This window comes from Neoarius graeffei, chromosome 24, assembly GCF_027579695.1.
Source record: "Neoarius graeffei isolate fNeoGra1 chromosome 24, fNeoGra1.pri, whole genome shotgun sequence".
Lineage (NCBI taxonomy): Eukaryota > Metazoa > Chordata > Actinopteri > Siluriformes > Ariidae > Neoarius > Neoarius graeffei.
This window is the reverse complement of record NC_083592.1, coordinates 10,399,489-10,416,632: the sequence shown is the minus strand read 5'-3', so window position 1 is coordinate 10,416,632 and position 17,144 is coordinate 10,399,489. Positions and strand designations below refer to the sequence as shown.

At 41.8% G+C, this 17,144-nt stretch overlaps 1 protein-coding gene across 1 annotated transcript in view; it reads right to left on the bottom strand.

Annotated features, from left to right (window-relative positions):
- The window catches only part of vps37ba (VPS37B subunit of ESCRT-I a), a 35,397-nt gene that overhangs the window by 11,276 nt on the left and 6,977 nt on the right, over positions 1–17,144 (bottom strand). Inside the window, exon 2 of the mRNA XM_060906650.1 lies at positions 529–700. Within this exon, the coding sequence (XP_060762633.1) occupies positions 529–700 (172 nt within the window). The remainder of the gene's footprint in view (positions 1–528; positions 701–17,144) is intronic.

Here is a 17,144-nt window from a genome sequence, read left to right as displayed (position 1 = left end):
GTTTACTGATAGTTTTACATTATGCATAGCGTCTCTGTGAACGAGCTGTTAATATAAAAAGGTATCGTATTAGAACAAGCACATCTGTCAGAGCTGCTAATTACACCAGCTTATTACACCAGCTGAGCTGCTAAGAATGTCATAATGACTCCTGCATTAATTCCAGTGTTAACATCGGATTTAATTTAACGCCCACAGAGAAAGTTTGTCAATGCAGGCTCAGGAGGATTTTTTTTTTTAACTGTTCTCAAATTACACTGTTCATCTGAAATTTAGCCCATTTTAAACCTTGAAAAACTTTAAACCTGTGACAAGCTTCTGGTGATGGGCTTTATTCCATGGTGGTTTACGCAGACGTTTGGACTGGACTACATTTGATGAGAACCTAGATGGAAAAAACAGATGGATGGCACAAGCAAGCAGTGGGGAGATAAACACTGACAGTGGGTGAGTGAGTTAACAAGGACATCGAGCAGGTGAGAGGAAGAATCAAGGGGGGGAAAAACAAATTTAGTTTTGTATCACCACCTAGTGTGGACTTGCGAAGCTGGAAGGCCTCGAATTGTTCCTGGAGGCAGCGGTAGCATTTCGTGAGCTCGTTTTTCTGATGGTCCAATCTGGGCTGCAGTATGAGGTTCTGCTCAGCCAGGCTCCGGTTGCTGGCCAGGATTGTTTCCTTATTCTGCTGCACCCCCTGCACCTACACACACACACACACACACACCAATGTAGTCAATTACCAACAACACAATTCAGCTCAATGCAGCACACAGCAAAAGTGTGTCACTTTTTACATAAATACAGTGTGAAATACAGCCTTCAGTCACGGTGCACTGCCCACCTAATGACAATGGCCAACCGTAATAAAAATTTCAGAGTGACCCAGTGCCAAATAACAAAATGCTAAATTTCCCAGAAATTGAATTTCATTGAGAAATATTGTAATTGGTTACAGATTCACATTCAGTAGAGGTTTGTGTTTTGGTTTTTTTTTTTTTTTTTGGGGGGGGGGGGGCCTGATACTCTATCAAAAGGCTTATACATTGAAAAACTGAGCACCAAATATCTCTGATGAATTTTTAAAAAAGCCCTTTTTTTTTTTTTAGAATTAATTTTACAGCCATGTAAAGCATTTGGTAACTGGGTATTAATCAAACAAGGGTGTATTAGGACCACTGGAGGTAAAAATTAAAAAACACACAGAGCTGGGGGGCTCAGAATTTCCAAGACTAAAGTCGTACATTTACGAGAAAAACAAGAGTGCTCCGAGAACACTGGCAACTCTGCCATAACACTGATAAAATGCGACTCAACTGAACAAAATTGCAATATGCGCATTACCAACATAAAGAATCCTGTCAAGTTTTGTGAAATGCCTCCAAAAGTTGAGGAGTTGATTTCAGAAGGTGAGCACCCTTGCTGGGACGGACATCGCCATGACAATCCCCCTTTGGGCCTTTCAGCCAGCGGGGGATAAAAATTGTGAGGGAAGGTGATTTCAGAAAGCGAGCACACCTTGATGAAATTGCCAAAAGTACAAGTTTGTTAATAATCAAGGGCGTAACTCTGGGAAAAATTTGCCCAAATTAAACAAAACTTCAATATGCGTATAACGGTCATATAACAAAGCCTTTTGCCAAGTTTGGTGAAATTCCTCCAGAAATTGTGAAAGGAGTTGATTTCAGAAGGCTTCATGAAATTGTGAAAGTACAAGGCTGTTAATCAAAGGCTACAACTCTGGTAAAATGCGACCAAATTTAACAAAATAACATGCGTACTACATAGAACACTGCTTTTTGCCAAGTTTGGTGAAATTCCTCCAAAAATTCCGAGAGGAGTTGATTTCAGGAGGTGAGCATGCATGGACAGACGGACATAATCCCCCTTTGGGCCAGCGGGGGAATTAAAATAACTTTAAATAAAAAAAATAAATAAATAAAAAAAACACTCAGGTGATTATAAAGTCAAATTTGGGGGGGGGGGGACTTTCCACCATTTAACTCAAATTCTAAAGGTTAAGAAGTCACAGATTTAGGAATATATAGAGGATATTACACAGTTGTGCGAGGGTACAAAGTTTATCATCTTCAAGTGGCGAACATATTCACAAGTGAGCGATGAGAACGACTGAAAATATTTTTCAACATAAGATAAACCTCATATCTTCGCACCACCGTGTAATGTTCTTTACATTATATGGACACATCCACAAAAAACACCCACACAAGTTAAAAATCAAAAGAATTTTAATTTTGAACCGGTTCGCCATTTTGACAACATGCATCTCATCAGCGGGAAAACACTGGGCGTGGCGTCATCGGAGTGAAACATCAGGAATTATCATCCATACAGGACACTTTCGATTAAATAAAAACGTGTTCTATTCCCTTCTAGTGGGTTTTGTTCATTTGGTTTGATAGCATATCGCTTATCCTACGTGTATCACGTCACTCTACCCAATGGAGAATGAGCATTGAATATGGTTTACGATACTGCATGGTTGTCAAGACATGTCACACGTCAGAGACATAAAACTTCCGCACTAGCGAGCGACTGACAATTTGTAAAAACAAACATGGCTGCCAGGTTTGCTTCATTAAATACGGAAGATTGAGCGAATTTTGAAAGGGAAAGACGCGTTGAACACCCGAAAAGAATGTATATGTATTACAATGGCTTTTTTTTTTTTGTGGTATAGCAGATATATTCCATTCAGCTACTCGTCTTCAACTCATTCAGCATCATGCTAGCTGAATGGAATACACCCGATAGACCACCCAAAAAAAAAAAAAAAGCAGCCAATATCATTTAATTATGTTACTCAGATCCGCGATGTATTTCATATGAAAAATGAGACTTTCAACACGAGAAGATAAACTTAATATCTTCAAGCCAAAATGTGTGATTTCCTTTTTATTATAGCGACACACACACAAAAAAAAAGTCCAAGTTTAATCAAGACAATTCATTCATCGATTTCCCTCACGAGTGACAGAGATTTAGGTCCTCCATGTCCCAGATGGAGCTCGGATGAAAAATATAATCGGCATATTTCCCAGTAAAACCCTCATGTCGACATATCAGTAGGTTTTTTTTTTAATCTATAAATGGCCCAAACATGCCATCGTATAATCACAACATTGCTGAATTGTTCAGATTTGAGATTCAGGAGGTGTTATTTTTCCTAGAACAGATCATTCACCGGAACTTGTATGGTGGATGCTCCACATAACCCACTCCGAATAAATGTTCTTTAACAAAGAAAAAAAGAATGAATGAATGAACGAACCCTTTGTCACTGTTACCAGTGAAACGGACCATCAACCTGTCCTTACAGAGGGGGAACAGGACAGGAAGACAAGGATAAAAGAAACACAGTAGTAACATGAGGAAAGATGAGGGGAACCCCCCCCCATGCTCCTATCAGGAGTACAGTGTGGGAGCATTTAAAAGTCTCCGCACAAGCACACTAACAAGTACACTTTAAAACCTGGGACTTGAGGGGAGGGGAAGAGGTAACCCAGCGCAAGCAAGCAGCCGTCCACTCCTGCAGCCATGCAAACGGCACTGGTCACGCACCTGCTTGTCACACTGGGGGTGAAAAACGGCGACCACGGAAAATTGGGGAAGGAATGCGAAGAATGTGAGAGTGTCTCCCAGCAGTGACCTTCTGGGGGAAATGTTTTCCCAGCAACAGCCTTGATCAAGGCCGGTGCTGTTCAGGGAGCTGAATGTCGATAAGATGGAGATTGTTTGGTCTTTCGAACAGACCAAGTCTTTACACGTCCACACCACTCGTCCATATCTGTCCATTTCGTCCATATCTGTTCAATTCAATTCCATTTGGTCTCCGAAATACTTATTCCTTGCAAAGCCGAAAGCGTCTTCAAGATGACAACCATGTTGTGGTTCAAGTTCTATAGCCACAGTCTGAGTGCCGACAGCTTTGCCCACCGCTTTAATCATATCAGGCAGCTTTATGGGGCTTTGAACAGCTGTCACCGTTGTCTGATTTCCTCGATATACCAGGGCAATGCCTAATCCAATCAGCAAAAGTCTGGTAATCATGGTTCCGAATAGGTAGATATCTCCAATGTCCTCCACAGACGTTCCGGCAGGACAGGTGGGTTCCCCCAAACCCAGAAACTGTCTGTCAATTTCGTTAGGAGACCAGTTTATCATACACTGGAAGTTTTCTGCGAAGAGATGTTTAATGAAGGTGCCACTAGAGTCAGCACTTTAACATTCAGAGAGAAACAGTAACTTTAACATAACAGGTTAGAGATGATCAGGCCTGGAACCTGAACACCAGCTTATTTACTGTGTGGAAGAAATACAGATCACTACTGCAGCAGAGCTCAAGACTGGATTTAACACCTTTACCATTTCAAATATTTGATTGAGAACCTAAATAGATGTGAGCGGATATGATTTACTTAATGTTTTGGTGTCTCTTTTTGGTATATTTTGCAGAACTGAGTCTAATATGTCCATTGATATGTCCAGTGTCACGTTACCGATGACAAGCACCTGTTTATAAATGATACCATTCACCACCTCAGGGTGGACCAGGAGGCCAAACTCTACACATCTGAATCATCAACAAGAGCTGCGTTGTGGTGTGGGTGTTGCCATAAACAAATATTACTTGCTTAACTTTGCATAAGGATACAAAGCAAAGATGAGGCAAAGTGAAACAAGGCAGGAACATCATCTCAGCCACTTCGTATCATAAGTCAAGTTATCAGTGTGTTCTGAAGACGCCATAATGACATGAGACAAAGGAAAGACATCTGTTTTACTGGGGACACAGAAAATGTTAAACGTTCATCAGATTATCCTCAAATACAGTTAAGTCCATATATATTTGGTAGGGCTGTGCCGATAGACGATGCCATCGTCCATCGACGATGGTGGTCATCCATCACGATGGAGAGCCACCATCGTGATACCACGCCCCCTCCTGTCATAAACATGCATATACGGTATCATCTGGGCCTATTTAACCTAAAAAAGTTAGTTTTTTGTTAGTTTAGTTAGTTTTGTTTAATATATAAATATATTATATAACATATATAAATACATAATTATATAAATCATTATAAAGTAATATCCTATTACCGCTTGTTCACGTAGGCTATGGTGCAGGGACGTGCTAGTGAACATAACGTGGTTACACAAATACAGTATGCTACTAATAATAAATTTCGACTTCATTTTTTAGCCTACACTATACTTTTAATGTAAAATTTGTCATGTTGTTCAAACAAATAGCCACTATTAACAGTCGGGAAATATTGCACCTTATCAAACGGCAGTGAAGCGCAGACTTCGGCAGAAGTCAAATAACTAATCTGGTAAATAGGCCTACTTTCAGACTCAAAATGGTCCACTCTAAGCCATAATGTCAAACCAAATGGAAGAATGAAGGTGATTCTGATAACTGTAAAGACAGTTAAAAAAAAACAATATTAATCATGATTTTAAAAGCTGGCGCAATAATTCAAACACTAATAAATTGGAAAAATTAGCGCGTTCAAGTGCGCACTAAAGGCCGAAACGCATCTTCAATTGATATGGTGTAAACAAACAATGAGTAATAGCTTAAGTGTAGTTTCTTCTCATAGTTTGAATACTAGTCTTTCATTGTTAGAGCAGATTAATATCTTGCCGTGATCAGTGAGTGCTCGGGGAGGTTCATTTCCACCTGCGCTTTGCGCAGCTCATTTCTCCGAAGCCAGCTGTGCGCAAACGCAGTGTTGACTGCTCGGCAAACTCCAAACGCTCGGTCTGTACTGGCCCTCTGTTGCGCAAGCGAGTTGGTTATGGCCAGGTTCAAATTGTGCCCAAAACAACTTAACCACGGCCATTTCAATTGCCTGATGGCTGTGACAATATTCGCCCCGTTGTTGCAGGCGATCTTTTTCTCCTCTATTTTCCATTCGGCAAGTGTCTCGCGCAATGCGTCTTCTAAATGGTCCGCTGAATGTGTCTCTGGCATGAAACTCGTCTGCAGGCATTTGGACTGCATTGCCCACTCTCGGTCCACATAATGTACGGTAGCTGACATATAGGGCATCATGTTGCAGCTGGACCACATATCCGTTGTCAAGGCCAAATATTCCACATCACCTAGCGCTTTTTTTTCCTTTACGTGCCAAAGCCTCGGATGAGTATCTAATACTTTTAATAATAATAATAATAATAATAATAAATTTAATAACGTAGTATTAAATTCCCCCCCGCCCACGATATCATCGTCCATCACGATGTTTGCACTGTAAACATCGTCGATGCCAATTAAGGGGACATCGCACAGCCCTAATATTTGGACACCGACACAAATTAGTTTTTTTTTGCCTGTTTACTGAAACATATTCAAGTTATAGTTTATATAATGGACATAGACAAAGTCCAGACTTTCAGCTTTCATTTGAGGGTATCCACATTAAAATTGGATGAAGGGTTTAAGAGTTTCAGCTCCTAACATGTGCCACCCTGTTTTTAAAGGGACCAAAAGTAATTGGACAATTGACTCAAAGGCTATTTCATGGGCAGGTGTGGGCAATTCCTTCGTTATGTCACTCAATTAAGCAGATAAAAGGCCTGGAGTTGATTTGAGGTGTGGTGCTTGCATTTGGAAGATTTTGCTGTGAAGAAAACATGCAGTCAAAGGAGCGCTCCATGCAGGTGAAACAAGCCATCCTTAAGCTGCGAAAACAGAGAAAAAAAAAAAAAACATCCGAGAAATTGCTACAATATTAGGAGTGGCAAAATCTACAGTTTGGTACATCCTGAGAAAGAAAGCAAGCACTGGTGAACTCCAATGCAAAAAGACCTGGACACCCACAGAAGACAGTGGTGGATGATCGCAGAATGAAGAGAAACCCCCTTCACAACAGCCAACCAAGTGAACAACACTCCAGGAGGTAGGCGCATCAATATCCAAATCTACCATAAAGAGAAGACTGCATGAAAGTAAATACAGAGGGTTCACTGCACGGTGCAAGCCACTCATAAGCCTCAAGAATAAGAAGGCTAGATTGGACTTTGCTAAAAAACATCTAAAAAAGCCAGCACAGTTCTGGAAGAACATTCTTTGGACAGATGAAACCAAGATCAACCTCTACCAGAATGATGGAGGGGGGGGGAAAAAAAAAAAAAAAAAAAAAGTATGGCGAAGGTGTGGTACAGCTCATGATCCAAAGCATACCACATCATCTGTAAAACACGGCAAAGGCAGTGTGATGGCTTGGGCATGCATGGCTGCCAGTGGCACTGGGTCACTAGTGTTTATTGACATGACACAGGACAGAAGCAGCTGGATGAATTCTGAGGTATTCGGAGACATACTGTGTGCTCAAATCCAGCCAAACTGATTGGTCGGCGTTTCATAATACAGATGGACAATGACCCAAAACAAAGCCAAAACAACCCAGGAGTTTATTAAAGCAAAGAACTGGAATATTCTTGAATGGCCAAGTCAGTCACCTGATCTCAACCCAATTGAGCATGCATTTCACTTGTTAAAGACTAAACTTCAGACAGAAAGGCCCACAAACAAACAGCAACTGAAAACCGCTGCAGTAAAGGCCTGGCAGAGCATTAAAAAGGAGGAAACACAGCGTCCGGTGATGTCCATGAGTTCAAGACTTCAGGCAATCATTGCCAACAAAGGGTTTTCAACCAAGTATTAGAAATGAACATTTTATTTACAATTATTTAAATTTGTCCAATTACTTTTGAGCCCCTGAAATGAAGGGATTGTGTTTAAAAAATGCTTTAGTTCCTCACATTTTTATGCGATCATTTTGTTCAACCCACTGAATTAAAGCTGAAAGTCTGAACTTCAACTGCATCTGAATTGTTTTGTTCAAAATTCATTGTGGTAACGTACAGAACTAAAATTAGAAAAAAGCGTTCTCTGTCCAAATATTTATGGACCTAACTGTATATCATAAAATTGTGACTACACGTACGCATGTAGCTGTGTAAACACTTGAGAGCCTTTACTTGGACAAAACAAGACTGACCAATGAACAAATCAAATTAAATTGTTAATCCTTCAAATCTTTCCAGGCATCACGTTTAAAATCTGACATTTTTCAAAATCACGATGCCTGCACCATCTACGAAATGGTCCCACATGCAGATCACACAAATGCAGAACTAAATCCAGAAAAACACAGTTGGAGCAACTCGGACCAACAGATATTGACTGGTGCAGGAAACCCAACACAGTTCATCATTTAGTTCATCAGTCTGGATTTCAGTACCGAGTATCAGGCATGTCATCAGTGTAATGAGCAGAACAGGGAAGTGAAACTCCATTGTACTTTTGATACAAGTAGTAAATATACCACAAATCTCCACCCACTCATACCACCAAACGGGAACCAGTTAGTAGATTAAAAAATTTTCACTGTCTTGTGCATGTAAAAATGGGTTCAGTACATGAAATTAACACAAAGATCCAGTAATGGGTTTTGTAAGGGAATTCCAAGTGGGATGAATCTTCAGAAGTGGGTTCTTCTGCTGAAGGATTGGTCACAAATCAAATCTGGTACTCAGGTTCGGACACTTCTGTAATTTTAATATATCGAGTTATAATGTGAATAAAATGTTCTACGTATATTCAGTGGCATGTTTACTTTATATATATTTAAAAAAAAAAAAAAAAAACCACACCACACACCAAGAGATCATAATCTAGAGTTCCTAAGAGTTGTCTGGATGGCTAATGAATCTAGGTTTGTAAAAACGGATCATACCAGGGGAAGTGGCGGTTCAGTGGTTTAACATATATGGCTATTGTTTGGAAGGTTGAGAATTTCAGTCCTAGCAGTGCCAAGCTGCCACTGCTGGGTCCTTGAGATAGACCCTTACCCATCATCTGCTCAGCTGTATCCTGTCTCAACTGGAAGTCATAGCCAAATAAGTAAACGCAAATTATTTTGTGGAACCTTTTTTGCAAAAGGAAGTTCCTGTTTTAGGTTTCTGCACTCTCAGAAAAAGTATATTGTTGTACCTTCGGGGGCACAATGGCTAGTCACTGAAGCAGTACCCTCTAAGGCAGTGTTTCTCAACCACTGGACCGCGGCCCATTAGTGGGCCGTGAATCCCCCAAGTTGAAGCTAGTTTTTACACGTAGTAGGTAGAGCTGTGGTCCAAAAAAAAAAAAAAAAAAAAAAAAAAGATCCACGATTCGATATCGATTCACGCGAAAAAAAACACGATATCGATCCAACAACATGTGAATCGATTTCTTCCAGGTGCCTATAACACACTTTTCTTGAACGCGCAAGGGACTATTTTCTCCAACGCGCAAGGAGCACTATAAAAGCGGGTGCCGGTAAAACGAAACTTATAAAGAAAACAAGAAGATGGACGAAGCTGCCCGGTTAAAAACACCACCGGGGATGAAGTCGGATGTGTGGAAACACTTCGGCTTCAAACGGTATGAGGACAGAGACGAACTGGACAAAACGAATGCAGTTTGCAAGTTGTGCCAAATAGAAGTAAAATATCTGGGCAATACCACCAATCTAAAGAAACCATTTATCCAGGCACCACCCCGAGACAGCTAGTGCTAAACCTGACACGAAGCAGACGGCACTTGAAAATGCATTTGGTGTGAAATTTCCCCCACAGTCTAAGCAAGCTATGAGCCTTACAGAGGGAGTCGGGATCTTTATTTGTAAAGACCTCCGCCCCTACAGCGTAGTCGAAAATGCTGGGTTTAGGCTACTAGTAAAGAGGTTAGAGCCACGCTACGTCTTGCCCAGCCGAAAACATCTAAGCGAGACAGTAATTTCTTGACTGATGAGCTATTTTTTTTTGTGTTCAGAAACCCAGACCTGGGTATGTTATTTAACTAGAAGAGGGCCACCAAATGTCATAGTTTGTTACACTCAGACTTATCAGTCAAATATAATTTCTTGACTGATGAGCTATTTTTTTTGTGGTCAGAAACCCAGACCTGGGTATGTTATTTAACTAAAAGAGGGCCACCAAATGTCATAATTTTGATTTAGACTTCAAATAAAACCTGGATATGTTTAATTCCAAAATAAATAAGCTTTCTTTCAAACTTGAACTCTTGTCTCTCTGTGTGTCCCTCTTACACATACACAAGCACAAACAGACATGGAGCTGTTTGTCAATAGGGTCAGTTTTTATTTAAAAGTTTTAAAGTGACAATACAGCAATATGTACATGAATCGATATCGAATCGAATCGGATCGTGACCTAATGAATCGAAATTGAATCGATCCAGGAAATCCGGATCGATTCCCAGCCCTAGTAGTAGGGTACAATTGCTGGGCTGCATCTGACATCACAGCTGCCTCATTAAGCTACGGTCACACTACAGCTCAGGATGCTTTATTAAGAAAATAAGGCATTTTGGTGGCAATGCATGGCAGTATATACACATGAGCTAAAAGTTGTGGTCACACAGCACACAAACACTTGACTGTCATGCCTTTATGCATTTGAGTCTGGCACAGCTCCAGCAGCTGTGCGCACTCTTGGGACGCAGTCATCATGGGAAACACCTGATACTGATTTGAGTGCAAATCAGCATGCACAGATACAGACGCTGTTTTCACAGAGGCATTGTGAAGCATCATCACCGTCATGTTTGTTTCTAGCCATGTTTATAACACTGGTTAAATACTCTGCTTTATGATTCTGCTTGTGTAAATATCATGCCTGCTAATAAAACACACTTCCTGTACTTAGGTCCATCTACTGTCATCCATCTTGTGTCCTCATCCCCAGATCTTTAACCCAGCCACATATAAAAAAATTGTATGCCCCCATGCTCTTCCAGGTTTATCTGTGTCTGTCTAGAACGATGTCTGCAGTACCAGGTAGCTTGAGATGTCAGGGAACTCAATGGATGGATAATTTTCCAACTTGTAGGAAAAATCCTTTTGTTAGCGTGTAAGGATCCATCCCATTGAGTGGTTTCTGTATCCATCTCTTGTGTACACTTCTTGGTTTTAATAACTTCCTTGTTTGCTGAACACAAACATGGCAGTAAGTTCTTGTGTTAATGGACCAGACTCCACTTTTGGATCATTAATGCCTTTTGACTGAGAATGCCGTGTGCGCATAGTTTTAGTTTCACATCTGGCACATCCATACAGTTTTAAAATACAAAACCTACAATTAAAAACAGTTTGTTTTATTAATTCCTGGACTCCCATCTGTAACAGGGAGTGATGTTGTATCCCATTAATACACTTTAAAGTAAATTATTAGATTCTAATAAAACAGATGAGCCAAAATAATTGGGGATCTTTTTTAATGGGCCCCGACTTGTTACAAGTATGAATAGGTGACTCAAAGCAGAAAAAGGTTGAGAACCCCTGGGCCAGATGACTGGGTCTGTGCTCCCATCTGTAACAGGGAGTGATGTTGCATCCCATTAATACACTTGACAATAGATTAAGAAGAAAGAAAAAACCTTTATTCATCACATGCACACTTCAAGCTCAGTGAAATTCATCCTCTGCATTTAACCCATCTGAAGCAGTGAACACACGCACTCCGAGCAGTGGGCAGCCACACCAGAGCGCCCGGGGAGCAGTCAGGGGTTTGGTACCTTGCTCAAGGGCACTTCAGCCCAAGGCCGCCCCACGTCAACCTAACTGCAGGTCTTTGGATTGTGGGGGAAACTGGAGCACCCGGAGGAAACCCACACAGACAAGGGGAGAACATGCAAACTCCACACAGAAAGGCCCCCGCCAGCTGCTGGGTTCGATCCCGGAATCTTCTTGCTGTGAGGCGACCGTGCTCACCACTACACCACCGTGCCGTCCAGATTATGAGATCCTAATAGAATAGGTGGGCCGTAAAGTAGAAAATGTTGAGAACTCCTGCTCCAAGGTACTCATTTGTAACCTTTATATACTGCTTGGGAACATACATGTACCTTTTTGTCCCTTAAAAGGAACACGGTTACCTTAAGTTCAATAATAAACCCTAGGGGGTACATTAGTGTAGACTGTACCTTGGGGAACATAAATGGACTCCTACCGTACCCCTATTTCTGACAGTGTATATAGATCCTTTAACCGATCTAACCTTGACCCCATGAAGAACAAACAAGTCAGATTTAGCCCAAGCATGCTTCCAGAAAAGAATCAGATACCCAAAACAAGGCTGTGCACCACTAGCTCAGGATCTTTTACAGCAGGAGAGCCCAAAACTCCTAACACACCTTATCCAGCTAATCAAGACCAGAGTTAAAACATCCAGTTGACTCAATTGTGTTGAAATTGAACTCCTCTCGGTGGCAGATATCCAGGAAAGGGGATGGACAGCCTCGGTTTAGACAGCCCAGTGCAAAACAACTACGTCATTGTTTGTGCTGCACTAAATACACCTGATACAACTCAACAGTGGCATGATAATCTAACTCCTAGGTTGGGTCAGGTGTGGTCGAGGAAGGGGAACACCGAACTGTTCCAGGCATGTGTGGAAAAATGAATTTGCTCTGGAACCATTTAGACTGAACCACTTCACGGTAAAGAAAGAGTTCATTATGGAAAGTACTTTAACCAAAGCAATCAACAAGTGAGGCAGAACATGATCCAAGCAGAAACCCAAGCAACTGAGAGTTAAAGTCATAAACGTAATTAATTTGATTTGCGATTTCATGGAAATACGGAGTCCACAGAGTCCTGAGAGTCACGATGATTAACCAAACAGTAAAACTAGGCCTTATCTTCTTTTATCAGTGTGCTGTTAAAGGTGAAATTAGGAGGGGCTAATCAATCACCTTTCATCAGCTGCAACTGTAAAACAAAATGTTTACTCTTCAGCACTCTACTGAAATACATGAACAAATGCAGTGAACATCGCTGAAGTGACCCAGACATATAGATTCCTCCTCCACAACATCTGCAGGATCCGCCTTTTTCCCACCACCTACTCTACTCAACTCCTGGTCCAAGCGCTGATCATCTCTTGCTTGGACTACTGCAACTCTCTCCTTGCTGGCTTTCCAGCTTTTGCCACCAGACCCCTGCGGCTCGTCCAGTCTACAACCTACCTCATTCTTTCCATGGTCGCCCCTCTGCTTGACGACCTGCACTGGCTACCTGTCACAGCTCGCATCAAATTTAAGACATTGGTGCTAACTTACCAAGCTGTCAAGGGGTTAGGGCCAGCATACCTCCAGAGTCTGATCCACCCCTACATGCCAGCCAGAACCCTACACTTCGCTACTACCGGTCACCTGACCCCTCCTCCTCTCCACTCCTGCCCAGCCCACTCAAGACTGCTGTCTGTCCTCATTCCCCATTGGTGGAATGACCTTCCCATTGAGGTCAGAACTGCTGACTCCCTGACCATCTTCAAGCACAGATTGAAAATTCACCTCTTCAGGTTGCACCTTTCCCCCCTTCTTCCCTGCCCACTGTGTAACCGTGTATGGTTTAGTCTGGGGTTAACCATCAGAGTTCTCCATTTAGTTGTACTTAATATGATTGGATTATTTCCTTGGCTGTTTGCTGAATATTGGTACTCCAACAGAATATTACACCAAGTATTGTTGTCACTAGAACTTTCTTGTCTAGAAGTTCAGCACATCAAATACCTGACTTTTGCACTTGTACATCTGCTAAATGCCATGTAATATAATATACAGACTACAAGAGGTATGTACAGTATAGTCATGATACACCACATAAGGATGGATAGAATGACGGGGGGGGGGGGGGGGGGGGGGGGGGGAGCACTAGGAGTTACGTAGAACCCTAAAACAGAGTTTCCTGCTTCACAATACACCTGGATACTTTTTTTTTTTTAAATATAACTACACTCGGGGACCCCAACTCATGGGCTCGCAGCCACAAGCCTCAGGACATGGGCTCGCACAGCCTTTCAGACCTTCAACCAGGGATGTTCATTTACATCAGCTGCATCCTTGGAATTCTTAGCTGCATTCACAAGGTCCGTCACAATGGAACAGCTTTGAGCTTCTCACAGTCTGAGAAAAACAAAACAGTCTGCATGTGCTACAGTACATTGGCATTTACACAAGGCTACCAACCAACATGTTTTAGGTAAAGTCTATGGAAAGGTAACATGCTAAAAAAAGTGTTGTATTCCCTCCAAACAAAGTAAAACCATTAAACTGGCAAGCATTTTTAATGACAGTCCAATACTACAGGCTGTTATACCATATTTGGACATGCAGTCAATTCTCTCAAATATGCATCATGATATATTTCACGGCATCAATACCATGCTGGCGTCACCCACCCTGGTGGCACATACCAGTCATGAACAGGTGCTAAAATCAAAGTGAGGGGGGCGGAGAGAATGTCTTGTGGAAGGGTGAGTTTATTTTTGTGCTAAAATGTATGCCATCCACAAGTGTAACACTGACATCATTCTCAAAAGAAGTACTTCGATGTGGTGTTAAGTAGTTTTGTAACAAGATCCGTTACATATTTCTTTAACTGTTACCACACAGTAGGAATACCACACCTCGACACAAAAGAGGATCGACAGGTTCCACACATACTTCCTTCACATTAGAGTTCTGCTTTCTGTAAGCAAACAATCCTGTTTTCAGAGGCTTCAGCTTTTCTGGCTCGGATATTATGCAAGAGCCGTTGATGTTGGCTCACTTCCCTGTGCTTTTACACCTCACGCCTTGAGCGTGCGCCGCTGAAAGCCACAGTCAGGTCATTTAAAGATTTCAGCACGGACAAGTTAAAGCTAACGTACGAGTGGGTTCCAATCCAAAAATTAGCAAACGCCAGCGCTACATTTTTAACTGACTCAGTCATTTACACAATACAAAACTATAAGGGGAAATATGCATGTGTTTCCATCACGCAATCGGCTAGGACATTAACCTCTGAAACTCAGGCTAGATAGTGAACAATGACATCATCCTCTAGACATGTATACTGTTGTTACACCCCAAATTTTAATGCATTAGTCAGCTTTTGTTTAGTCTTCCACTGGTTTTTATTTATAAATCACAGGCTTTGGGTGTGTACACTATGATAAGGGCACCTTGTCGCTGCCTCACCGTGAAATGAAAGCCAACTTCTTTACCAGGTGCTGTGATAAGTCGCATTCTTTTCCATTATAACTCGATTCAGCCTTTTCAGGGTCAAAGCTTTAACGTTCCATTCAGCATGGAACGAGCGCCACGATTCTCCAAATCTCAGCCTTTGCTATATTTAGTGAGGGGAGCTGTATATTAGGCTTCAGGACATTTATTTAAAAAGGCATGGGACGCTCTATCCCAGACTTGACTGTACGCCCCTCCTCAAACACACACACACACACACAGCGCTGAGTTTGTCAGGGAGCAGCTGGAACCTGTTTGGACGTAAATCAAGTGTAAACACAGGCGCTGGTACGGTGTGCGAAGCACGACTGTCAGACTTCAACATTTTAAAATGTTGTCTTGAGGAAATTCAAACCTGGAAGAAAAAAAAAATCAAGTTTAAAAAAAAAAAAAAAAAAACATGGGGTCTGACATTTTTGTCTTCACTGGACACTTGGGGGGGGGGGGGGGGGGGGGGGGGGAAGAAAACGCCAACCTTTAATTGAAAAATGTATTCAGAGAGAAAAAGAATCACCCACTGAACACAATAGAACAAGCATGTTTCCCCATTTAAATTGTACAGTATTTGAGTTGGAGTGTGTAGGAACTTAAGCTGTAATCCACGAGTTCCTGATGAACTTGGGAACACATACAGTACGAGGTGACAGAGGCCAAATTCCTTCAACATCAACATGGGAAAGATAAGAGACGCACAAACCCAATGAGGAAGAAGTGTGTTGACCTTCATAAAGTCAGGGAATGGGGATTTTTTTTTTTTTAAATCACTACTTGCCTGAAAAGTGACCATTTCTAACATTAGGACAATAATTTAAAAAAAAGTGGACACCAACTGGCACTGTTACAAACTTGCCTGGAAGAGGACCCAAGTTTATTTTGCCCCCATGTACAGTGAGGAGGGTACAACAGGCCCCCCCCAAGGATCACTTTGGTGAATTACAAGAGAACGTCAAATCTTAGGGTTTCCAAGTCTCTGAAACCACCATCAGACTCCACCTCCATGCCAACAGATTATTTAGAAGGCCAGGGAGGGGTTCTGTCAGTTAACCACAAGTACTTAAATTGTGACACGCTACAACAACTTTGACTGGAACAGTGTTCTCTGATCTGATGGAACAAAAATTGAGCTTTCTGCCAACAAACACCTGCGGTGGGTTTGGCATAAAAAGGAAGCATGGCGATAATGAAAAGAACCCGATCCCAACTATAAAATATGGTGGAAGTTCTGTGATGTTTTGGGGCTGTTTTTCCTCCAAAGATCTTGAAACCTTGTTAGGATCCATGGCATCATGGACTCCATGAAATCCCAGGACATTTTACATCACAATGTGGCTGCCTCTGAGAGGAAACTAAAACTGGGTGGTCACTGGATCTTCCAGCAGGACGATGATCTGAAGCACATGTCCAAATCAACATAAAAATGGTTCACTGAGCACAGAATCAAGCTTCTGCCCTGGCTATCTCAGTCCCCTGAGCTGAACCCCAGTGAAAACCTGTGGAGAGAGCACAAGAGAGGGTCGAGGACCCTGGATGATCGTGTAAAGAGGAATGGGCTCAGATACCCTGCTCTCAGATACCCTGCTCTGTATCTCCAACCTTATAAAATGTCATCGGAGAAGACTCTGTGCTGCCTATGGGGCAGCGTACAAAGTAGAGACAAGAAATGCAGAGAATCCGGAATGTCTCCCAAGATCCTCCCTGTGCCAACAGCGTGAAGCAAATATCACAATATGAATGTTTAATGTCTGCACCTTCCTCATAAAACCTAGCAACCTAATGACTCATCCCAGTGTGAGGCCACCAGGCGTGTCCCAGACACACTCGGTACCGTGTTTCCTGAGAACTGAAAGCAAAACTACAGCACATTGAAATTAAAATTATCCCACATACAAACTTATAGGATATCTGGAGAGCTGATGCAGCTTATTTCAAGAACACGCATTCCTCCTAAATTAAATCCAAATCAACCATTTACAATAAATCAAGTTTCCCGTGGAAGCCAGGGTCATTAACACCCTTTCACCAGGTGACAAATTTGGTAAAC